Source organism: Daphnia pulicaria, chromosome 6 (genome assembly GCF_021234035.1).
Source record: "Daphnia pulicaria isolate SC F1-1A chromosome 6, SC_F0-13Bv2, whole genome shotgun sequence".
Classification (NCBI taxonomy): Eukaryota; Metazoa; Arthropoda; class Branchiopoda; order Diplostraca; family Daphniidae; genus Daphnia; species Daphnia pulicaria.
In genome coordinates, this window is record NC_060918.1 from 10,068,146 (window position 1) to 10,091,943 (window position 23,798).

Here is a 23,798-nt window from a genome sequence, read left to right on the forward strand (position 1 = left end):
CCTAGGCCAACAATCCTGCCAAAAATTCCGTCTTATTTTTTAAATAATACTTACCAATAACCCTTCAACAAAATTGAACGAGACTTTTCATACCAAGTCTTTGCGTATCGCAACGCATTACATATTTAATTCATCAGCTTTATTGGAATCGGTAATTGAAATACATCAAGCTTTGCTCAATAATGAGACTAATCGTCGTTCGTAATGGCCAAGCCAAGGAGTTAACCGAGAATAAGCGGTCACATCGCATTTCCGACGCAAATGTTCGATTAATTTCTTTAACCAACTTAACCGGTGAAGTTGTTCATCACCAGCGGCCGACCCTCCCCAAGAAGGGAGAGCAGCTGCGAGTAAGACGGACCACGAAGCGGCCGAATGTGGGTTGCAGTGGACAGCCTTCTGTGCCGTTATGAGACTTGTAGATCCTTGCCCCGCAAGCAGGTAGCCCAAACTGATGAGTGAAATGACTTGTGACAAATCAATGGGTTGAAAGACATGGTCCACGGCCGAATCGCTCTGGCGACGCGCATCGAATGCAATCTCCGCCCAACGAGCCACTTGCAATCCATCCGATGATAGGGGATGAGATGCCTGAACTGTAAGTGAAGCTTTGAAGGAGGCCAGCAATGTCCACAGCTCGGCAACATTGGGCAGCATATGAATATTGCGAACAATCTCACGCTGTCCCTGCAGTTCGTTTCCAATGACCGATTGCTGATAGGCCGATAATCGACTAATATCTGCAACGTAACGTGGCTCTGTTTGATAGGGAAGCAATTCCTGAAAAGCGGCTGTCGTTAAAGTCTCGTCGTCTGTTAGCAGTCCAAGTGCTCCGAGGGCCAGCAGACCGTAGACTGATGGTGGTTGCAATTGCGAGCTTTCGTAGAGAAGCAATTTGGCAGCTTCTGCGTCAGGGAAATCGCGCCGGAATGCAGCCATAGCCATGGCCACTAACAAGTGAGAACGTTTCTCGTCATCCGAGGCCAACCAATGCAAGGCTGCTTCGTAAGTAACGTAAGCCTCGGCATGTCTGTTGGCTTTGAAATGAGCCAAAGCGATTCCACAGGCAGAACTAAGCTCTGATTCCTGTAGGGATCCGTACAGCTCAGTGGCGTCGTCACAACGGTCCATGGACGTGTAAAGTCTGGCCAGATTAGCTTTCATCTTATCGATGCGGGTCCTATTGATTGTAGTATCATCCAGACTTAGATGTTGGATTCCTGTAGAGCGAAAAAAACAAATGAACAAATGGTAACAACTAACAACGCTAATACACAGAAAATGTTATACCTTTCAAAAATGCTTCTTCGGCTTTCGTGAACAATCCCTGGCGTTCATAAAGGAGTCCAAGTAAATTGAGCGCGCAGCTATCATCAGGATAGAGAGCTACATATTTGACTAGGCTATCTATGGCCGCTGGTACAGCGTGCATCTGTACAATGCTGTAGCGATAGTGTGCCGTCTGTTTAGCCAAGGGGTCGGCTAAGGTGTTCATAACCCACTGAGCGTACGACGGACTTCCTTCACACTGACCGGGACTACCGCTACCGATGGTTGAAGTATGGCGGAAAAGATCCATGGCTTCGGCTGGGCTCAATTGTTCGGCAATAATTCCCTGTCCAATCCAGGCGGAAACATGGAACGGGTCAATGTTTTGAGATTGCTTGAAGCATTCATGAGCAAGATGGAGATCTCCATTTTCCATGTACAATGCTCCAAGATGAGTCCAGGTGGCAGCAGTTCTCGGTGCATTTGGACTTAGTTCCAGAGCTCGGATAAATGCGTGTTGCCGGATGGCTGGTTGTTCAGCGATTTGACCAAGCAGATCCCAGTGTGACGAATCCTTTGGCTCCAAAGTAATGGCTTTTTTTATAGCCGCCAACGCAGAGGATTTGTGTGCTACGGTTTCGTCAACCATCCAGCAAGACTGATACGACAAAGCCAAATTGTGCCACAGCGCAGCTGAATCGGGCAACAATCTCAGAGCAGACAAAAAGAATTTCGGACCCATCTCCATTAATTGTTTTTTAGCGACAGGCGAATTTTCGTCTGAAAGGAGCACTGGCGGAACGTCCAGCAGCGTAAAATCGTCCTCCGGAATAGATCGAAGTAGCAAACAGACGTGGCCCAATAGAGACCAGACGCAAGCTAAATGTGAATTGAGTCGACTCGCCTTTACGAGCAGATCAAGAGCTTTGGAGCAGCAATCCACCAATCTGCCGGTGAATCCATCGGTTAAATACTCGGCTGCCTGGTTTAGAAGGGTTTCCGCAAGTCCTTTCAGAGCAGGCACGTAATCCGGGGTTTGCTTGAGGAGCTCTTCGAATGCGGTTACGGCTTCGGCATTTTCTCCCATGATTTGTTTAATAGATGCGATTTGGTACGATGAATAAGTGGATTGGGGATTTAGTTCAGACGCACGCTGGAACGCTTTCAATGCCGCAGTGTAAGATCCTCGAGCAATATATGCTTCACCTTAAAAAGTTGAATAAAAATGGATCAGCTATAATTTAACCACAAATTTGATTCTAAAATATTCACATACCCAGAGCTTCCCAGCCGGAACTGTCATTGGAATCGATAGCCATTGCGTTTTGCAAGCAAGTAATAGCCAATCCGGCTTCTTTTTCTTTATCTGAAACTTGTTTCACTTTCTGGAACATTTTCAAGTGGAGGAGACCTTTTTGCAGCCAAGCCCATCGTCGATTTTTAGCATTAGAGCGAACGACAACATCCAAAAGTTTAAGAGCGCTTGTAATGTCATCAATCAAACGGTAGAGTTCCAGCAGCTTCTCAGAGGTTCTAGTTTGATACGGATCCAGTTGGAAGGCTTTCTCCAGACAACGCACGGCACGCTGCATGCTGGAAGGGTTGTGCCGCTGCTCGCCGTAAAAGGTTCCCAACAAAATGTAGGGTTCAGAAATGTCTCGATTGATCTTGATGACATTAAGCATAATAGTGACGCTCTTCTCACGTTGATCAGATCTCTTCCATAACATTTTGGCCGCGTTTAGGAGTAAAGCGACATTCTGGGGGTGGTTTTCACAAGCACGATCTAGCAACTCAACGGCTTCAATTTCCCTTCCAGTCTTTTGCAAATATTCAGCTTTCATGAGTAGCACTTGTTCCATATTGTCCGTTGGTTGTTGTTCTTCCAACAGGTCGAGATTATTTTTACACTTTTCGAGATGGTCGGTACGCAACAAAATTAAAGTTTCCAATAATCGGAACGTTGCGGATGATTTTGCTTCATCTCGAACAGTCTCTAAAATGACTGACGCTTCATTAAGGCGATCAACTCCGTCCTCTTCAATCAAACTCTTAATCAATCTTAATCTCCAGGAAAGTCTGTCTGACTCGGTCGCGGATTCTAAGCCGGCGCGACAAACATTTTCCATTTTGCTCCACTGATGCAACTGTTGGTACGCGTCACACAGGAAAAGTTGCGATTTTCGCGTTGCTTCTTTGGTATTAATCAGCTCCAATAACTGTTTGGCTTCCATTGATTTTTCTTTCAAGAGTAACCATCTCGCTTTAGCCAACATCCCATGATCATTTTTGTTCACTGACAACAATGCATCAATGATTTCGCCAATTCTGTCCAGCGAAATGTCAATTTTCTCTTCTTCGACAAACGCAAAGCAAATGGCCTCCAGACATCGAACATTTTTGGGGTCCGAACTCAGTATTCCGGACGCAACATTGGCCGCTTTCAAATATTGCTTCTGCTGCAACAAAATCAAAAGATATTGTTCTCTGAAGAACTGATCTAATTCTTCATCAATGTTGATTATTTCACAGAGGGAATCTCTCAACTGCAATAGAGATGTGTAGTAATAGTGAGATTAGAATTATTATAAAAATTATAATATTACTTACAATTTGAAGGAGTTGATGATCTAGATGAGGCAATACTGGAGACAATACTTTTGCAACAAACTTGATAACTTCCTTGTCATTCTTTTTCAAGAGTAGATTTGCCCTGTCAGTGCAGTTTTCCAGTTGTCCTAATGAAGTGTATAGTTCACACTGTTTCTTCAAAATATTTGATTGTTTTATAGGATCACTAGATAGCAAAATCAGAACTATAAGTATAGTTTAGTTACAGCAGCAAATTGGTCACTGGATATAAATGTTTAAAATATTCAACCTTTCAAAAAGGCACTCAAGTTTTCTGTAAACAGCACAAAGCTTTTCTGAAAGATCATTTGCCTGTTGACCACCGTCAGTAGTAATCACTATTTTGTTTCTTTCTTGTTCTAAGAAAGCTGCTAGTCCTTGCCAGGCAGTGAGCTGGCCCGGTTGGAGTTCTGTAGCTTTGACAAATGCTGTCAATGCTTTATCACTTTGGCCGAGTTCTTGAAAAGAGACAGCACTCAAAACCCAAGAAAGGTAGTTGCTCTTATCATGTTTTAATATGCCCTTCAAACATAAAATCATTCATAATTATTGATTTATAATTTTTGAAAACAGCGTAGTTATTCACTTCACCTTACAGGTGTCCAAGGCTGAAGTGTACTCCTTGTTTTTAATAAACTCTTTTGCGTCTTTTAAAGCCTTCTTTACGTCGTATTCCATCTTTGACTGTGATGGCAACAAAAATGTTGCAATATTTAAAAAACCAAATTGACATTATTTTACAAAGGGTACCTGAGAATGCTATAGAATCAGTTGAAATAACAGCCAATCAGTTAATAACAAATACCACCTTATCAATATCTAACACCAGCTAACACCGCGTATTTTCTTTTTTTTTCTTCAATCTGTCGTCAGCTGCAGGGATTAGGCTAAACAGTAACCTACCAATTTTTCGAACCCTTCCCGCTTTCATTTTCAATACAAATTGATAAATCAGTAAAATTTCAACCAGTATCTGAGATTAAATTTAAATATTTAATCGACAATAGCAAAAATGTAAGTTAAAACTATCTTGCTATCTTGTCATTTCTAAAATTAAGATTTAAGAGATATGAATATAATGAAACAAGACGAGGTAAAGTAGTAAAAGTAGAAAGAGAAAAAATCGAAAAAAAAAAGTTAATTAAAAAATATATTTCTCTAAATAATCAATGCTATGGCTAGATATTAAAGTTTGAGTAGCTGAATCATGCCGGCACCGTCTGGAACTATAACATTATGAATCAATTTTGGTATTCCAAGCGTAAAGCCTCTTACAACTTCTGCACTGCATCGCTGTCAAGATTAGTTTTCCTTAATGATGCTTCAGCAATTTAGTCTTATTTATAGTTATACTTGCACAATTATCACAAAGCACATATTGCAAACCAAACACTAATGTTTGTCAGGGCGGTATAAATTTGGCAGTATATACAGCAGTCTCAGCAGCCGTCATGTGTATGTTCAAGTTCAACACACATTATCCGCGCGGAATCTGTAAACACTAAATACAAACATTCTGTATACTGTATAAATAACAGACGCAACCAACCCAAAATGGGCGCCGGGATATAAAGGGCATAATCATTCGAAATGGCGAATGAGAGTTGAACAATCAAAGCGGCTTGTCGGTTGGTTGGAGGGCTTTGTGTACAAGTACACGTCTTTGGAATTACGTCGAAACGTGACTGTAATGAAGGTCGTACGGTCGCGGTCGCGTTTCTCCACATGGACAATTCGTCCGCGGGAGCAACTCCTCATCAAACCAAAGTATAATTTATTAGAGAAATCGCAATAAAAGATAATAATATAATAACGTATAGCATTTTGAATGTCGAGAACTTCTCTCGGCGGTGAATTGCTGTCAGCTCAAAGGCACAATAGCCCATCAGCAGGAGCTGGATTGAATAGTTGAAAGGCTCTGGCATATAGAACAGGTTAGTTAACTTTCGAGACAATGCGCACCTTATAGGCAGAACTTGTTCAAAAGTATATCCCCTTATAGAGTTGTAATGCTATATACAGTAGTAGTAGCTATTATACACGGCTGCAGCATATGTGGAGCGATTCTGGTTTCATTTTACTTGGCTCGTGTCGTGAATCTTCAAGTCAGAATGAGAGAGAGAGAGAGGATCTTATCTGGCTAATGAGATGCAGAGTATCCGTTTACGGACTATAAGGCGGCGTGGTTTCGCCTTTCTTACTTGCCCTCAATCGACTCCAGTACTACAGCCGCCCACCCAAATGACCCCATAGGAATTTTTTACTCGGTCATCGACTCTTTTCTTTGAAAAGTTCATTTGAATTCTGCCGGATTGAGGATAGAGTCGATAATTTAACTTGTATAATATGCGTCTCTCGACCGTAGAGATGATGTTTCATTATATGAACGTCACACGACCGTTTCGTCTACTCTATAATAGCTGTAAAACACGCATCAAATCCCAGCTATATAATATTGTGGTTACATGACGGGAAAGCCTCCATCTCAGACTGGCGGTTCAAGACCCTATTAAAGCCGGAACGCTAATCGGATCGATGGCGGAAACTGGCGCAGGAATCACAACAAGGGACTCTTGTCTGTATGTAACAACTTATTTCTTCCTGAACCGACGACTTTCTCTTTGTGCAGAGAATTAGTATAGTTGCTCAAATGGCAAAAAGACGACTGTATAATAGATTTCTGGTGGATAACTTTTCTCTTCTTCTTTCCTCTTGGCTGCCCTTTTCTGATCTTTTTTCCGTTTGTTGCTTTTCATTAGCTTAGTCACGGAATGAACGTGGGAAAGTCCACCCGTAATCTATATCTCTCCTTGTCTGTGATGAACAAAGAACGCAATATAATCCTGCAGTGCCTAATGGTCAGCAATTGTTCATCTTGTCCTAGTCCATTTTTTTGAAAAAAAAGAAAAATAATAATAAGAGAGAGAGAGAGACGAGCATCCCCGGACATTATTATTCTTTCCGGTCGACGAGTTCCGTCTCGAAAAAATCCAACCGTCCGAGACACACAACAAAAAAAGTCTTTTTCTTTTTTCCAGCAACAACAACAACAACACAAGCAAAAAACAATTTCACGTTCCATAATTTTGTTTTAATTTATTCTTTCTTCCCAAAAAGAAACGATTCAAGAAAAAACGGTACTATACATAACAGAGTGCGCATTATTATTTCCCATTGATGAAAACGGTGGAATAAACAAATTCATCAGCCGAAAGAGAGAAAACCAGAGCCCAGTGCTATTTCTTCGGAATGATGAGTTTGCTGGAATTTGTTGTCGTCCCTTTTTCTTTTTAGCCCCCGACTTTGCTCTTTTTTCTTTTCACGATTTTATGAATGATGAGCAGCGCTCGTGGGGGACGACATTTACTATGTAGGAATGCGAGTGGCTTTTATATTGTTGGTTGCACCGATATAAAACAAGATCTGCCTGTCGGGGACAAGCGCGTATATTACATAAGCTCACCCCTAAGAAATCCGGATGCTGCCGCCGCTGCTGCTGCTGCTGTAACAGTGCCAGCGCGGTTTTTTCAAAAGTCGTTATCGGACGGACGGATAATAGTCTGGCTGCTCCGCGCGCAGGAAATGAAATATATCTCTATTTATTCATCTCTCTCTGGCTGTCTCTACATATTCATGGGTGTTGTGCCTTTGTTGTGTTTCTCCATAGCCGCGCTCGAATGCACAAGGTTTTAGGAAACATCCAACGTTAATCAATACAAAGCGTCGACTAGTGTTACATTGGCGCGTGTGTATGTAGACTCTCTGGAGGATTCGGTGGCTAGACGGCTAACAAAAATTGAGCGACACATAGCGCAATGTACGAAATGAAATGAACATGAATGGAAAAAGAATTGGAGAAATGAATTGTCTTTTAGCCTTTGAGATGATCATCGACCGCAAGGAAAAAACGGACTGAGAAAGTTTGCCGAACGAACCGCGAATTCTTATTCTTTTTTTTCCGGGGGAGGATTTCGCTTCGGTCGTTCATCCGCCAACTGCTGGGAGATACATAAGAAAGAAAAAGAAAGAAAGTTGAGTCAACTCTCTATGTCGTCCTTTTCCTTGGACTGCTGAGCCCATCACAGTGTTTGATTAAGCCAATGCGCCGGGACGAAACGTGTGTGTCAACTTTGTTACTGGCTGTTTCTTTTCCTCCAGCAAATCCGTGACTCCTGGCCACCAACTCGTCGGCTTTTCTTTTTTTCTTTTTTAAATCCCTGGCCGCTTTATCGGGCAGAATGCGGCGCACATACTACTATAGAGACGTCCGTGTGCTGCTCCTTGTGTGCAACTGTAATTGAACGACGTGCTTCATGTGGTATAACGTTTGACTCTTGCTCGGGAGCGCAGCTTATTCATTGATCCACTCAAATTCTTGTTGGTTTTATTCGCGTTTCAATTCCGGCCCTCTCTAAAGGTACATACGCACACTCTTCTCTCGAATGTAAATTCAGAAAGAGGATCTTGTTATCTTTCTACCAGCTCAGTTAGCCCGTTCAACTGTGACGTAATCTCTTTTGGAAAGGACGTTTTGAATATATGACAATCAAATTTCGTCAATCCGCAGGGATGTTACTTGCATAACTGCATATGCAATATGCATGTAGCCGGGGGAGGGAAAAAAAAAGGCATCAAGTCTGGAAATATATCCGCCGGAATGCTGGAGGCGAACGATCTCAGCGACCTGCTGGATACAAGAGGCGCGTTCCTTAAAGAAAAAATAGGATTTTTCGTTCATCTTTCTTTATGGCGTTACAACGAAGAAATTGAATTATTCTCCCCTTGATGACGAGACGACTAAATGTTCAAAGGACGGAGAAATAATCGAAACTCGTCAAGATGTTTGCCACTCTAATTTCTGTTCTTAACGAGGTGATATCTCGACGCTTTGATGTTCGCTGGAGCGTGAACGATTCGATTGCTGGAAACTCGAATGATATATAGGGATGTGTGTGTTGTCTTTATTCATGAGCTGTACTGTACAAGAGTGATCGTATATAATATGCACAACGTGATTTGTATAACAATAATAAGACAGGGAGATGATGAGGGGGAGACACACACACACACACACACACAGATCAGCAAATAACAGCTCCTGCGCAAGATTTCACATTTTTCGAAGAATCTCAGACTCCTTCCGCCAGCATTTCCAACCTTTTACACAACAATCAAATCAAGAAAGTTCGGCCAGCGTGAAAATTAGACGCCAAATTTAAAAAAAAGAAAAGAAAAAAGTTCGTCGAGGATGATAAAAGATTAGAAATGGAGGGGGGGGGGGAGGGAGAACAATATACCACGCAACTTCCCAAAAAAAGAGACGACGCGGATGAAAAATGAACCAACACAAAATTTTTATTAATAATACGACTCGGATAATCGATCTGATGACGCCAACGATTTTCACTTTCTTTTCTTATCCCCCTCAATTGTTTAGTCGAGAAAATACATGTGCCAACTGTACAAAAGTTTTCTATGGTACAAATATTAGTGATTATTCCAATGGAGAGAGACACACACACACGAAATGACGCCATAAAATATGCGCGGATCAAGCTCGACTTTGGCACTAAATTTAAAATCAAAAAATTTAAAATTAAAAATGGACATGACCGCGCTCGAGGGACTCGACGAAAAATGAAGAATGACACGTATAGATATCAAAGAGAAAAGATAGTATTATTATTATTATTATTAAAGCTTTTATTTGACGTAATAATATGTAGACGACGGTTCTGTCCCCCCTGCGGGTCTTTTTCCATGTTTTAAATTTGATTCTTTTCTTTTTAAGGGTTGAGATGATGATGATGATGATGATGATATCAGACGTTAGTTGAAGTTTCCTCGCGGTGATCCGATCCGCTACTGCTGCAGGCCGAGTCGGTGAAATAGTCGTTCTCCGGGACGTATAAAATGTGTCGGCTGGTCGCCTTGGGAACCGACGAGCTCAAAGGATCCGACGACGAGCTGCACCAAAGTAGTTTACTCCGGCGGAAGAAGACCCGTCTGGCCAGGAGGTAAGTCAGCAGGAGCAGAGCGGCGGCGATCAGGACGAACACCACCGTCACGGCTATGACCACCAGCGTGTTCTCAACCGCCCAGATCCGGTTGGGCACTTTGGCCACGACGCAGTGCTCATATTGAACGACGCTCGACGAATTCACCGACGACGGCGACGGACTACCAAGAGACGAAATGGCGATGCTGCTGCTGCTGCTCCGCCCTTTGCTGGCCGTCAGGATGATGTCTCCATCCGCCTGGCGCTCACCATCCGGCGGCGGGAGGAATTGGCCCTGCTGGGCAAAAGTGGCGCACACTTGGTACTCCTCGATGGGGTAATCGATGGGGTTAGCCAAAGTGGCCTGCTGCAACGGGTTGCTGTCACGACTCTCCGTCAGCTGACCGAAGGTGAAGGACGTCGTGGAACAGTTGAGCCGCTTGAGGGCCAGCAGCCGTTGCTTCTCGAAAACGGCGACGGTGAACTGGCAGGCCGGAAGGGCGTCCGGAATCCTCATGTAAACCGAAACGGACTGGGGAGCGCTGACGTTGGCGTAAAAGGCCGTGATCTGCGTCGGCATTCCGGCAGACGAGACGTGATGGGCTTCCAGCAGGTAGCCGTCGTGACGGATCGAGTCGGAGTTGGCCGGCACCTCCTCCTCGTCGCCGTCGTGATTCTGCTTCAGCGTTTGCCACGTCATCGAGTGCGAGCAGCCGGGCAGGAGCGAAGCTTCGTCGTCGTGTCCGCCTTCGAAGAGGACGAGACACAGTCGATACTGGCCGTCCGTTTTCATGTTGTCGCTGAGTTTGACGGTCAGCTGGAGCTGCTTGTTGGGCCGCTCCTCCGAGTGGCAGCGGACCGGATAGGAATCCAGGAGCGCTTCGTGCTCCTCGTTGAGCTCGTAGACCAGGATGGCGTCGCACGTGTAAGGCAACGTCGCAGAATCCACCGTCCACATCGTGTGCAAGAGGGTGGAGCCTTCCAGCTCGGCCGAGCCGAATTGCACCTGGGCGGATGAGAGCCGGATGAAATCCTCGGTGGGTTGCGACGACAAGAAATTGTTGTTGCTCTCCTCGTCACCCTCGCCGTGCTGCTGGCTCTGGCCGTTGTTGTTGTTGTAAGGCGACGATTCACCGCCACTGGTCTGCTGGACGTCGCACGTCAACGCTTCCGCTTCCGCTTCAAACAGGAATCCGTTTTCCAGCGCTGGCGGAGTGGCGCAAACGGCCGATCTTCGGTTCAAATCATCGGCCGCTTGATTGCCGGTGGAATTGCGCAACCATCTGGCCAAATCGACCATGTGACAGTCGCAATTCAACGGGTTATCTGTTCAATTTGAATAAATCAAGAAGAAAATAAAAAAATGAACATTTTGAATATTTGATTGCACATATAACGAAATAAGACGAATCAAGTGTCTAGAGTTTCTGATGAGTCTAAAGCCGTCTGGAACGCGCCCCGAACTCTCCAGCACAGCCTCTCATTATTCGCTCATTAGCATAATGGTCGTGCGTGTTGAAGGGCCGTCTACAAGACCCCGGTGTAGTCTAAGTGCCATAAACATCCTCATCTTTCTCTAGTGGTGGTGCCAAGTCGCGGCAAAGACTCTGCTCAGCCATCGCGTGACTGTGAATTTTCCTTTTTTTTTTGTTTCGGCTGAAAAAGAAGAATGATGACTGCAAGGAAATCATCTTTTGTATTAGACTAATATAAGCTCGGCCAGTATAGAAACCTAAAGGGAGAAGAAGAGAGTTTGATGGCGTATCTTGCCAGTGCATTTTTTTCCTGGTTGTACACAGAGAAGAAGAAAAAGGAGTCGATCCCATTTTTGTGTGTGTGTGTTATCCCTGGGCGGATGTGGTGGTGGTGGGATCTTTTCAATCAGTTGCCCAGAATCTCTCGGGGACCATTAAAGGGAAAACAACAATGAACACATCTCTTTTCAGCTGGGGGTTTGGCGGGTGGCAGAGAGAAATGTTAATATTGCATGATGGTCGTCGTCAAGTTGAAAAAAAAAAAAAAAAATTATTTTTTTATTTTTACAGCTTAAAAAAAAAAGGCGTGCAAGATAGATATATTTTTCCAGCAACGTCTAGAATAAGGCACACGTTTCTCTAGAGAATTTTAAAAGACGGACCTCCTCCACAAATCGTCGGATTAAAGTCATTAAAGATGCTGGGCTTATTTTTTTTAGTCCCCCCCATCCTGGAAACTCTTTTGGGTTTGTAAAAGCGGCCGGGCCGGCCAGCAAACAGGAAATGATACCTGTTTCTTTTTCATTTATGTCTACAAATGTGTTATATTCCTCTTTTTTCCTCTGGTTGGCTGAGGGCCACATGAAGTAACGGCTTTGACGCGTCTTTTGTGTGCGTCGACCGTCCTTGGAGGGGGCTCTACTCTTACACGTATCGCCATATAATCCTCCAAACTTTCGGGTTGGATCGTCTTTTTTCTTGCCTTCATTTGTCACACCTTCTTTGCTGGTCTTTTTCATGCTTAGTTCCATTATTCATTCTCTCTTTCATTTCTATTTCTTCGTCGGATGCCAAAGTGGCCAAAATGTCTTCCCACTTTTGATTTAAACTTCCCGCTCACTTATACGACGGCGGTTAAAAGACGAAATCTTTTCGGAGATTGGTCGCTGCTCATAGTCACGTTCACAAAAGGGCCAAACCATGAAACTGTGCTGCTGTTCTTCATTGGCGTTTTCATTCAATTTCATAACAGAGTGTGTGCACACAGCATCTCGTCTGGCATTCGATCTTGTGTGTGTTTTTTCCTCCAGTTCAATTCGGCTCACGTCCAGCCATCCGACGACGGATTCTTTTCTTTTTTTATGTGCAAAGTGTAACCACACACAGCATCTCCTTCCTTCCCCTCACCATAAGTCACGCAAGTTGCACGCGGCCCCTGATGGACACCGGCGCCATTTCGTTCGGGTTTTTTTCCCCCCCCCCCGGTTTTTATTTCTTTAACGATGTTCAAGCACGAGCATGAGCGAGCATGAAAAACTTGATTGCTTGCTGGCTCCGCCGGCTATATAATATATCTCTCTCGTTGTTTCTCACAACCGATCCCGTCACTTGATTTATATATAAATCTTGGAATGAAACTGGGGGTCCACTGCGACTGCTGCTGCTGTTGGTTCAACTGTTTTGTTTGATGTTTCTTTCCGCTTTTGAAATAACACTGCTGGCATGCCGGGAAACAGCCGAGGCCAAACCAAGCGGATGCTGGAACGGAAGAAGAAGTATAGAACTACATGCGTATATAGCTCTCGGTTGACGACGTCCTTTCTTTCTTTTTCCAAAGGTTCAGAGAACCAGCACGGAACCCACCGCAAAAATTGTTGACACGGCGCTCGTGTGACCGACCCGTTGGCCTTTTTTTTTCTTATTTGATCTTTTCTTTTCGGTTCACGACTTTTATTATGTGTTGCCACTGCAAGTGTAACTGAATTCACTGGAACATGGCCGAGACCGCGCGCGCGTGTGATGTTCAATTGCCAGAAGATTTCAAAGTCCGTCCGTTCTTTCTTTCTTCTAAATTTTTTTCCGGTTGTAAGAAAAAGAAATCTAAGGCGTGTAACTTTGGGTACAATCTCGCCGGACAGCTCGACACAGTTGTCAACGCATCTTTTTCTGAAAAAGGGGACCCAGCAAACCTTCATAAGAACATCCAATAAAAATTCTACAAGGAAGAGCGCGGACAAAAAAGTTGACGACCGGTGCACTTCTTCCGTTCCGCCACTGTCCGGATTCGATTTGTTTAAAATCAAAATTCGTCACGCGCCCAAAAAAAAAATAAAAAATAAAAATGAATAGAAGAAAATTGACGGAATTCTCCGGAAAAATATTTCCCCGTCAACACATTGTACTTTTCGTGCCCGGTGGGGGGAAAAAGAAAGAAGAAATCGCAGCTCTTTTATTATATATCGGCCCATTCGATGAACTCGTCTGGTCTTCCCAGTTTTTCGCATTCTCTCGATGATATCAATATACGCGAAATGCAGTTTGTACTACGCGATTGAATTCCAATAAAAGGAATGAAAAAAAGGTGAGGGGGTCGGTCCCTTTCTTCCGGTTCTTTGAGAATTTTAAATGGGAAACTGGGTGGTGGATGTACAGGAACATAAAAGCCTTTTGCCCATTTTGATGAAATCGTTTTCGGCACAATCAAATTGTCTGACGGGGCGGATGAAATTGACAGTTTCCCTTTCTACTTTCCCCCCTGTCGTCCAGCCAGGGTTAAAAAGAAAGGTGAGAGCTGTGAAAAGAGCAAAGACCCATTGATTCCTGTGTGTATTGTAGGTGTTCAGCGGAGATGGGAAGCCAGCGGAGCGATGATGAGAAAGAGAATCTATAAGCCTGGCCCTCCTTCTTATTCTTCCTCAATTGGAAATGTGGCTTTGGCCAGTCTCAAATCGGAGCTGTGCTCTGAGCTCCCGTCTTCATTTCCAGCTTTTAAAAAGATGTGTGTAGTATTATTATAAGGAGCTTTCAGCGGCTTGATTCAGGAGCCCGCCGCCGCTGGATTGCTGAACTGCATCTGTTTAGACAGCGGAGAGAGAACTAGCCCGAAAGAGATGGGAATGTGTTTTGACACATCTGCCGCTTTTGCATGATGGAAACGAGGCCTGGCGCAAAATAAAAAAATAAGAAAAGAAAAAAGGGGGCGAACCACCACTACACCGTTGGGAAAACAGATCCTACGCCCAGCAAGCGCGAGAGAATCCTTCCGGCCTCCACACAAAAACAAGGGCCGAGTTGGGAGAGAGAAAGTTGCTTGCTGGGATGCATATGCTATTTCCTTTATTTGAAATGTTTATGATTGACGTCAGACCAGCCGATGAAAATGACAGCCGACGAATGTCTTCTACAAACCCCCAGCTGTCCGGATGGATGGGATGAGGTGAGAATGCGGCGGAATATAGTATATAGTATAAGTTGGCGATAGACTTACCAGTGAGTGACAGATGGATGAGCTTTGGCAGGTTGGTCAGCGCTCCGGACTCGACCAGGGAGATGTCGTTATCGGTGAGGTCCAGGGACTCGAGGCTGGGCAATCCATCGACCAGGTCCGACGTCACCGCTCGTAAGTAGTTGTGGCTCAGATCCAACTGCGTCAAACTTTTGTTTTGATCCCAAATAGAAAATATATAAGATATAAGAATCAACTTTCATCCGTGAAATCCTTCCGCCTTTCGTCATAGATCCTTAAAATATCCACGAGAAAATTCTATTTCCGTGTCTTTTGACGTCATGCTGGAAATAATGTATCAAGTTATATCTCTAGCTGAGAACTGCTGCAGCAGTTTATATAGACGGATGACAAATCACAAGTTATCTACGACGACGACGATGAATAAGATGATACGTACTCGTTGAGATGAGAGAGGGACTGTCCGGAAATAGCGACGACTCCGTTGTGGCTCAAGTCCAGCGACGTCAGCGCGGCCAGCGAGAGGAAAGATTGATCTTCAATCACATCGATCTGATGGCCCAGAATGGGGGCAGCAGCAGCAAAAGATAAAAGAGAGATCGATACATGTTTAAAAATGGATATGCAAGATAGATGTCAAAGTGATGACGCCATAACATCCATCACACGTTTTGCGTCATCCCTTTTTCTTTATTTTATTTTATTTGTTATTTTGGGTTTTACCTGGTTGCGGGCCAGCCGCAGAGTGCGGAGCCGCTTCAGTCCGCTGAGCATGCCGCGTTTGAGCAGCGTCAAGTTGTTGCCCGTTAGTTCCAGGGTCAGGAGATTCTCCAGACCTTGGAGGAAAGTGCTGGTCAGCCGGCCGCGCAGTCGGTTGTAGCCGAGATCGAGTTCCTGCAGTTTGACCAGGCCGCCCAGGGCTGGCGGAACCAGTTGAGAGGCTTCCAGGAGATTGGAGCGCAGCTGGAGACTCCGCAGGCCGGAAGGGGCGGCAAAGACTTGCGGGGCGATGGTCTCCAGGGCGTTGCCGCTGAGGTCGAGGAAGCGGAGCCGGTCGAGTCCGGCGAACGGCTGGCCGCTGATGGATTGGATGCGGTTGTTCGACAGGTCCAGTCGCTCGAGATGGACGAGCGAGCCGAGCGCTTCCGACGGAACGCTGACCAATCGATTGTTGGGCAGACCCAGGGCCGTCAGCGACTGGGCCAGGCCGGCAAAGGCCTGCTGCGACACGTCCTGGATCTCACCCGACGAGATGACCAGTCCGTGGAGCGTGACCCGCTCGAACAGGTATGGACCGAGGCGGCTGAAATTTTGGATGGACAGGTCCAGCAGGGAGACGGACTGCTCGAGCGGCAAGGCCCTCAGAGCCCCGATGATGAACGAGACCTGATTCTCCGACTCGCTCTGCCCGGCAGCGCCCGAGCAGCGGAGCGTGTGCGGCAAATCGCATTGGCACGAGATGCCGGGCGAACGAGACGAATCGCTCACCTGCGGGCACGTCCACTCGGCTCTTCTCTGCCGTCCACTCACGGCACCAAGGCCGTCCGCCGCCGCCGCTCCATTGTGCTGATGAAGATCGCCATTGTGCCGCCTCCGCCATGTCCTCTGGCCGTCGACGGCCGCTGCCGACGTCCAGCAGACGGAAAGGAAGAACGAGGCCAACAGGACTAACCCAACGGCAGCACTCCTTTGGCAATTTGAAAATGGCGCCATTTTCACGATTCTTCTTCTTTCTGCTTCTGTTGGTTATTTAATCGGTCACGGAGAATCTGTAGGAAGAAACAAAGAAAAGAAGCTGTAATGAATGAACTGACAGCTGGAATATGAATCTGCTCATCCGGCAGCTCCGACAACAACAACAACAACAACAGCCACAACAACAAGTTGAAGGATATATGACGTGGGTGGAGTTCTTGTATGTAGTCAGATGGGCGGAGAATTCAGACGCGGTGACTAACCCGACAATTTGTTACGGCCGTCTCGGCAAGATGATGGAAGGCATTTCTGATACCCACTCGGCCATTTATCTCGTGAAAAGTCGTGATCGAGCGGAATGGGGGGGGGGGGGAAGAAAAGGAAAAAATTGGAAATCAACAAACGAATTTCAAAGATTTTGACTATTGGCTGATTTCTTTGGACCCCCTCAAGCCAAATTGCACCTCTCAAATTCGTGAATAACACGGGAAAAGAAAAAAAACGTGACGTATGCACCTGGACTCATCACCTGGAAAGTTTCTGGCAATTGTAAACGCCAAAAGTTTTGTTTTGTTGTAGAAATTTGCATCTTGCCACTTTGTTGCAAGAATAAACTCCTTGGGACAAAATGAATCAGCGAATCTATCTTGTCTTTTGATCCATCGATCGATTCTCATTTCCTATTCTGAATGCATCTAATTATGTTTTAGATGGAATATGTATATATAGATCCCTGGAAAAGGAGATGACAAAAAGTCGACAACGCCCCACTCGCTTATTTGCATACAGAATTTCGGTGGAAAAAAAAGAAAAAATTGGTTTTTGTTCGATTCTTTATTTGGAGCTAATAGCCAGTTGTTCTGCTTTTTTTCCTGGACGCATCGGGAATCTTGTATATGCAAGAGCGCTACAGGTATTAGAATAATGGAACGATTTGCATAAATTCGCCATCCCTGCTGCTGCTGCTGCAGGCCACGTCCCAATTTCCTTTTGATTCCTCGTCCGCTGCTGCGGGAGAAATTAAAATACCGAGAAATCACGAAAATATAAACGAACGGTAGAGAACAACTCGATGATATTCGGTTCTCCAGGCGAAATATGATCGTTCTTTTCTCTCTATCCTGAACATTCCACGGAATTCGGCCCACTGGCGTTATCATATCATTCGACCAATTTCTTGGCTTCATCAGCCGAGAGACTTGATTCCTCAACCGTATTTTAACTCTCTACATCTTTGTTCGTCCTTTTGAATAGATACAGATATATAATAATGAACTGACAGCAGCAGTCTCAGGTCCAGTAGAAAATCTACCCAAACAGGATGGCCACTAGTTGGACTCTGGACCGGCTTCGACATCTTTTTTTTTCCGAGAAAGAAAACGTGAAAAATGATGGTCGTCTCGGGACTTGTAGTATGTGTACGGTGGGGGGGGGGACCTAGTCTGGAGACGTCAAACTCTATCGCCATGACGTTATTTATTGTCATTGGTAAAAAGAAAAAAAAAAGAAAAAATATTTCCCAAAAAGCCGACGGGTGGTGCTATGGTGGGCCCGGGTTGCAGCCGAATGTCGTCGAGTCGCGTGAGAGGTCGTGATCGTAGTTAGCTAGCTAGCCCGCTGCTGCTGCATTTGGTCATGCGCCCGCTCCGTGCGCTCTGCGCGGCTCACCTTCTACGGAATGTCCAGGACACCACAGCACGAATATACATAATAATAAAGAGAGGCTATGACGTCATCCAGACAGTTTGGCCAGCCTTACGTGTTTAGTGGCCCTCCATTTCTGTTTTTTCTGTCGGGTGGATGAGAGTTAACACGCGAACGGCACACACACACACAACTCGAATCAAAAAAGATGAGACTTGTCACTTTTTTTCGCCTTTCTATTTTGGTTTTGTCAGACGACGACTAAACTTTGTCTCGTGTCGATAGAGCCATAAAAATATACATACACACTAGTCTCAGCATCGCATTTGAAAGTTTTAAAAAGGTATTTATTTATTAAAATACTAGGCAGCATAGAACTATGTAGCCAGCTGCTTCTGTATATAAGCTCGACACAAAAAAGAATCCAATGTATTTAAATAACTGAGAAGCTGTTGAATAATCAAATCAATACACTCTGACGTGAAAAACTGGTCGTGGGGGATAAAAGAGGAAGAAGAAAAGATCCAACTTTTTGGTGTTGACTTTTGTTTCTTCTGGCGTGTGTGTGTTTCTATATTTCTCCCTAAGAATATACCAACAGAGTTAGAGAAGCTATCGGATCTTATCTTTCAACCCCTTCCATCTTTCGTCCTTGCCCTTTTCGCCTCTTATGGAGTTTGTTATCGAACAAGCATCTCATCATCATCAAGAGACGAAAAGGAGTTTCTCAACAAAAAAGCCAAGAAAGAAAAATCTACTCGAGAAGAGGAGGAAAAGTGCTAAGGTGTACCTGTAAAGATCCCACCTTTTCTCTCCCCTGCTTTTGTGTGTCTATCCCCAATTCAAATTTCGTTTCTCTCTCCCCCCAATCTTTTTTTTTGATTATTAGATAGACGATTAGATGTGGGCTGGGCGCAACTTTTTTGATACCTTTCATTTTACATATAGACTCGCATGGAAATTCCTTTTCGCTAGACACATCATAGGAAAAACTTTTTCCTTTTTAAAAATCTTCAACTGAAATATTTCGGTTCAATTGTTACCGAGACTCGCACGATCTCGGTGCTGCTGTGCCTCTATTATTCCAATTGTTGTGTAAGTTTTTCGTTTTGTTCCGGATTTCTTTTCATTTTCCCAGGCGCATCCATCCATCCAGCAGCCTTCGACGTGACCGTTTTGCCGTGTGCATATAATACCTCCTACACACACAGTACACTCACAGAGAGAGAGGCCGTTATCTCTTCACGATTTGCTAGAAATAAAAATTTCTTTCTTCTCTCTCCCGGGCTGCTGCTGAGACTGTCGTTCATCCGAAAGGAATTTCCCTTCGTCATCTCTGCCTTCCCCTACTCTATACTGTGAATACATGACACATATCATCCGGATGACATCACGCATAATACACACACACACATAGAGAGAGAGAGAGATGGGAATAAGAGTCTGAACGGAAATAATATGATGAAACCCGCCAGTCGGGAAATGTGCTGCCTGTCTGCGTAATAATGTTGGTGTTGCGCGCGCGGGAGTCGAATTAAACCGGCGTGACTATTGAAAACGCTTTTTCCGTTCTATTATTGTAATATAAAAACACCTTCATATCTTGCCGAGTTAGTTAAATAGACGCCGGAGATATGATATAAGAGACTTACACCGCAGAAACGTTAGAAAATGGTGGCATATACTATCTAGTCTGTTGATTATAAAATGCGCAGCATATATTATTATTCTCTTTCGGGAGAAAGCTTTATTGTATAAGCAAGTCGTCTGCACCCAACGTAATCGGGATAGGATGAACGAAACAACAAAAACAAAAAAATGGAGAATGACGTCAAATCTCTTGTTATTGGATTTCCTTTTTCTTTTGTTTTTTTAAAAACACCCGACGACTTTGGTGGTGTGCTGTGTCTTGCATATTATACACAGACGCCGCTCTCTGTTTCCTGTACGAAATGTGATCCCCGCCCCTCAAAAAAAATGATACACACAATAAAATAATGTCTTTCTGCAGCAACATGTAGATATAGTGTTTTTTGTCTTCTTCTACCAGCATAATAGACACACACACACATCTCCTTCCTCTTCATCATTTTCGTTTGTTACGTATGTATAATATCCAATTGCTCGGCTGCGCGTTTTGTCTGTGTGAACCGGAGCGAACCGCGTGTGTGTCTGTGTGTGTGTGGGACGGACGGACGGGAGAGAGTCGTGCGCACTCGTGCCTGACGGATTCCACACAACACACGCATCTTTCCTCTCTTTTGAACGCGCCCTGCCAGCACAGCTAGCAGCAGCAGTGTCTATACTCGTGAAAGTACCTCTCTAGATTATAGAGTCCCAACCACCACCACCAACCACAAAAGAGGGGGGTCGCTCCTTTTCATCCCTCACTCTCTACACGCTTCAATACTTCCACCAGGCAGTCGGTCGTCTATTGCGGCTATCGGCCGGAAGTATGGCCGGCTAACACGGAGAAATTTGGTTGTTATATATTTTTTCTCTCGGGTTGCTGGGTTGTTTCTTTCTTTCTTTTTAGTTCCAGCAGGTGTTTCCGGTTTCGGACGTTGCTGCTGGTTACGCGGTGTTGACTTTTTCTTTATACCCACAGTATATAATAAGCAAAGGGAGAGAAAAAATTGTGTAAATATACGCGGCCGGCTCTTATTTTCCCTGTGTTCTTTTCCTCTTTTTTTCTTTTTTTTTTAATGGTCCTCCTTCCTTTGTTCACTTCCGTCCTGAGCGCCGGTCACCGGGAGCGACTCTGCTGCTGCTGGTCGCGGCTGGTCAGTTACGCGCGTCCGGCTTGCACGCGCGTGAAGGTGGACGTGGTAGTATAGAACGAGAGAGAGAGAGAGAGAAAGAGAGGATGTTATAAGTTGGGATAGAAAAGGTCCGGCGGGGGTGGATGTGGAATAGACAAGGAGAGCTGCTGCTGCTGGTGGGAGGGGAAACGACGACTAATAGTGCAGCGGATGGAATTAAAAAGGAGAAAAAGTTGATAATGACACGCGGGAAATAAAAAAAGGAGGAAAAATTAGACATCAAAAGAGAGAGAGACGGGAATGAATGAATAAACGACGTCGCTAGAACTTTGTCTAATATATAATCCGCTCGCCAATCAAAGTGACAAATGTTCCACGATTATTCACGGGCGGATATTTCGTGAATGGCATCAACAATCAGCGCATGACAAAAAGCCAAGCGACTCTGAAAAATATCCACCGCGAGTGATTTGTTGTGAACGCGCGGACATTCTCCGGCTCCAACATCCGGTCGGATTATATAATAAGAAATAAGAATCAAAAAATCGTCGTGCTGGATAATGGGCAACACAATGACTGGGCGCTATAACAGCAGCAGCAGCTCACGAAAAATAAAATAAGAAAATGCTGACAGCAGCAGCAGCAGGTTCTATATGTTTTAGTCTCTCGTTCGTTTATTGCGTAGTAGCACCTGCTGTTGACCAATAATGCTCATAGTGTACCTCTCGTTAAAGAATGTCCATTTCTTCTCCCCCCCCCCTTTCGTATTGTAGATATATTGAAGATATTATACAACTGACTGGTTCGTTCTCGTTCTTATAAATTGCAGCGGCCGTTATATTTCGGCCGGAGCTCGTCGTCACAGTTGATTAGTTCATTGCAGCACATACATGTACATATACCTATAGACTGGGCCTATACACGTTGGGGCGTCTCTATAAGACAGGAGAAAAGAGAGAGGATTGCAGATTCTTCTTTGTCTGAACTGTCGTTTTTTGATGAACGCGAGCGTGTGTGTGTGTTGCTGGCTGGCCGTAATCAATGGAAACGGACTGTTCTGCTCCTGCTGCTGCCTGGGAATGAAAGCCCTGGAAATGGATTCTTTTGTTCTCTCCTCTCCGTTGATTTGCTGCAGGTTTCTCTTTAGAAGCTTATATATATAGTACCAAACGAGATATAATAGGGAACCAATCAGCTGATGTTCCGACACTTTCAATCAGTTTTCTTCTGGCTGCGCTGCCATCCACTAGCTCTTCTATCGTTATATTGTACTGGCTATACCCTGTACCCCCATCAAGTACACAATGCATCGGGAGCGCTCCCGATGGCACGGGGGATCTTTTTTTTTTCTTCCGTGTCATCTTTTTTTGACCTGCTGCTCCTGCCATGTGTTATATAGACATGTTTGAACGACATCGAACTGTGTAGATACAAACACATCGAAGACGGGCAGAAGGCGAAAAAGTTTAATTTTTTTTTACCCGGCCGCGTCTTCTCCCGTCCGCTCTGGTCGATTAGATCCAGAAAAGGGCGAACAAGTTTCGTTTTAAGGGTCTCATCGTGAATTTATGTATAGATATACAGAGGTTTGCTTTGTGCACAGCAGCAGCCGAGTCTATCTAGCGCCTGTTTGCATTAAATTCCACACACGATTGCACTTATAGATCTACTAACTAATAGCCCTTTTATATGAAGAAAAGAAACTATGTGACTTTTTTCCTTTTGGGTCCGATCCTGCCTTGTTATTATTAATAGACATTAACCAACGTGGATCTATATATGAAATAAGACATTCTCTGGACCCAGGAGCAGCAAATATATAATATGAGATCTCGTCAAAGATTAGGGGGCGAAAGAATTGGTTTTTTTCTTTTTTTTTGCTCGGCGATCGATTTGGCACGTGCCTGGCAGGAATGATGTGAGGGCCGAAAGGGAGCAAGGATTTCTATATCTCCCATACAGCACCGAATTGACTATAGACGTGAAGGATTTTTTGAAATATAAGAGAGCTAGAGGACTTACCGATTGATTCGCTAGTAGACAGACACCGAGGCGAATGGGTGACTATGGCACTCCTCTTTTTCTCTTCTTCTTCTTCTTCTTCTCTCTCCTCTCCCACCCGCAGGTTTTTGCTTCTTCTTCTACCGAGGGAAGATCAAGTGTTGAGCACGTCCCGATGACGACGACGAGCGTTGGGTTGATGAGATGTCAGCGGCAGGACCCACTTTGTCAGCTCAGCATGATGCACGTAATTCACTCGATGATGTTCTCCTCCTCCGTCTATAGGTACCGAGTTTGTCGCTTCTGATCTTCTTTTAACTCGTCGGTTAACAGTCAACTCTCTCTCGCCCCCAACAAGATTTGTTTAGACCAAAAAATGTTAGAAAACGACGTCCCACTTGGCCCCCCAAATGTTAAGCGGACGGTGAGCGCGAATTAGTCGTCGTCGTCGAGTGATGTGTGTCCAGGGGAGATGTGCAGAAAAGGACCGAGTCTAATGAAGTCACTATCGAGTCCGCTCTTTCTCTTCTAGTCAAGCACAAATGCCCAGTGGGGGAGTAAAACGACGGAACCAAGCAATAAAATTTCAAAACTCAAATAAAAGTTAAAAAAAAAAGAGAAATTCGATCGATGTTGTCGAAAAGTAAAATGTAAAACTAATACAAGTACATGTATAAAAGAGAATATGTATGTATGATTAAGAGGGTCTGCTGGAGATAGATAGAGAGAGATGGAGGGTATCGCTCTATCATCCAAGAGTTCTCCACTGTGACTGGCGACTGGCTGAGTTGAGAGTGGCCTTCTTGTCCTGGGCGAGCAACCTGGGCGAGCAGCAGCGGCTAGAACCGCCGCGCCAC

At 44.7% G+C, this 23,798-nt stretch overlaps 2 protein-coding genes across 2 annotated transcripts; both read right to left on the reverse strand.

Annotated features, from left to right (window-relative positions):
* Positions 1 to 122: 122 nt before the first annotated feature.
* Positions 123 to 4,763, reverse strand: LOC124343127 (tetratricopeptide repeat protein 37-like). The gene is made up of 7 exons (XM_046796267.1): positions 4,651 to 4,763; positions 4,492 to 4,584; positions 4,151 to 4,422; positions 3,880 to 4,066; positions 2,546 to 3,815; positions 1,291 to 2,475; positions 123 to 1,220 (listed from the first exon to the last, which is right to left on the reverse strand). Exons 2-7 carry the CDS (start codon positions 4,576 to 4,578, stop codon positions 166 to 168), a joined length of 4,056 nt encoding a protein of 1,351 aa, XP_046652223.1. The 5' UTR covers positions 4,579 to 4,584; positions 4,651 to 4,763; the 3' UTR covers positions 123 to 165.
* A 4,076-nt stretch (positions 4,764 to 8,839) lies between these two features.
* Positions 8,840 to 23,737, reverse strand: LOC124343154. The gene is made up of 5 exons (XM_046796343.1): positions 22,963 to 23,737; positions 15,563 to 16,608; positions 15,279 to 15,391; positions 14,861 to 15,027; positions 8,840 to 11,224 (listed from the first exon to the last, which is right to left on the reverse strand). The coding sequence occupies exons 2-5, from the start codon at positions 16,550 to 16,552 to the stop codon at positions 9,723 to 9,725; spliced, it is 2,772 nt and encodes a 923-aa protein (XP_046652299.1). The 5' UTR covers positions 16,553 to 16,608; positions 22,963 to 23,737; the 3' UTR covers positions 8,840 to 9,722.
* Positions 23,738 to 23,798: the final 61 nt, after the last annotated feature.

Excerpts from the sequence above, each read along its gene's own strand:
- LOC124343127 (XM_046796267.1), bottom strand. The coding sequence starts at position 4,578 with ATGGAATACGACGTAAAGAAGGCTTTAAAAGACGCAAAAGAGTTTATT. Across the intron at positions 2,476-2,545 it reads TTCCGGCTGGGAAGCTCTGG|GTGAAGCATATATTGCTCGA; the intron begins GTATGTGAATAT and ends CAACTTTTTAAG. Across the intron at positions 1,221-1,290 it reads CGAAGAAGCATTTTTGAAAG|GAATCCAACATCTAAGTCTG; the intron begins GTATAACATTTT and ends TTCGCTCTACAG.
- LOC124343154 (XM_046796343.1), bottom strand. The coding sequence starts at position 16,552 with ATGGCGCCATTTTCAAATTGCCAAAGGAGTGCTGCCGTTGGGTTAGTC. Across the intron at positions 15,392-15,562 it reads TGCGGCTGGCCCGCAACCAG|ATCGATGTGATTGAAGATCA; the intron begins GTAAAACCCAAA and ends CTGGGCCATCAG. Across the intron at positions 15,028-15,278 it reads TCCCTCTCTCATCTCAACGA|TTTGACGCAGTTGGATCTGA; the intron begins GTACGTATCATC and ends TCAAAACAAAAG.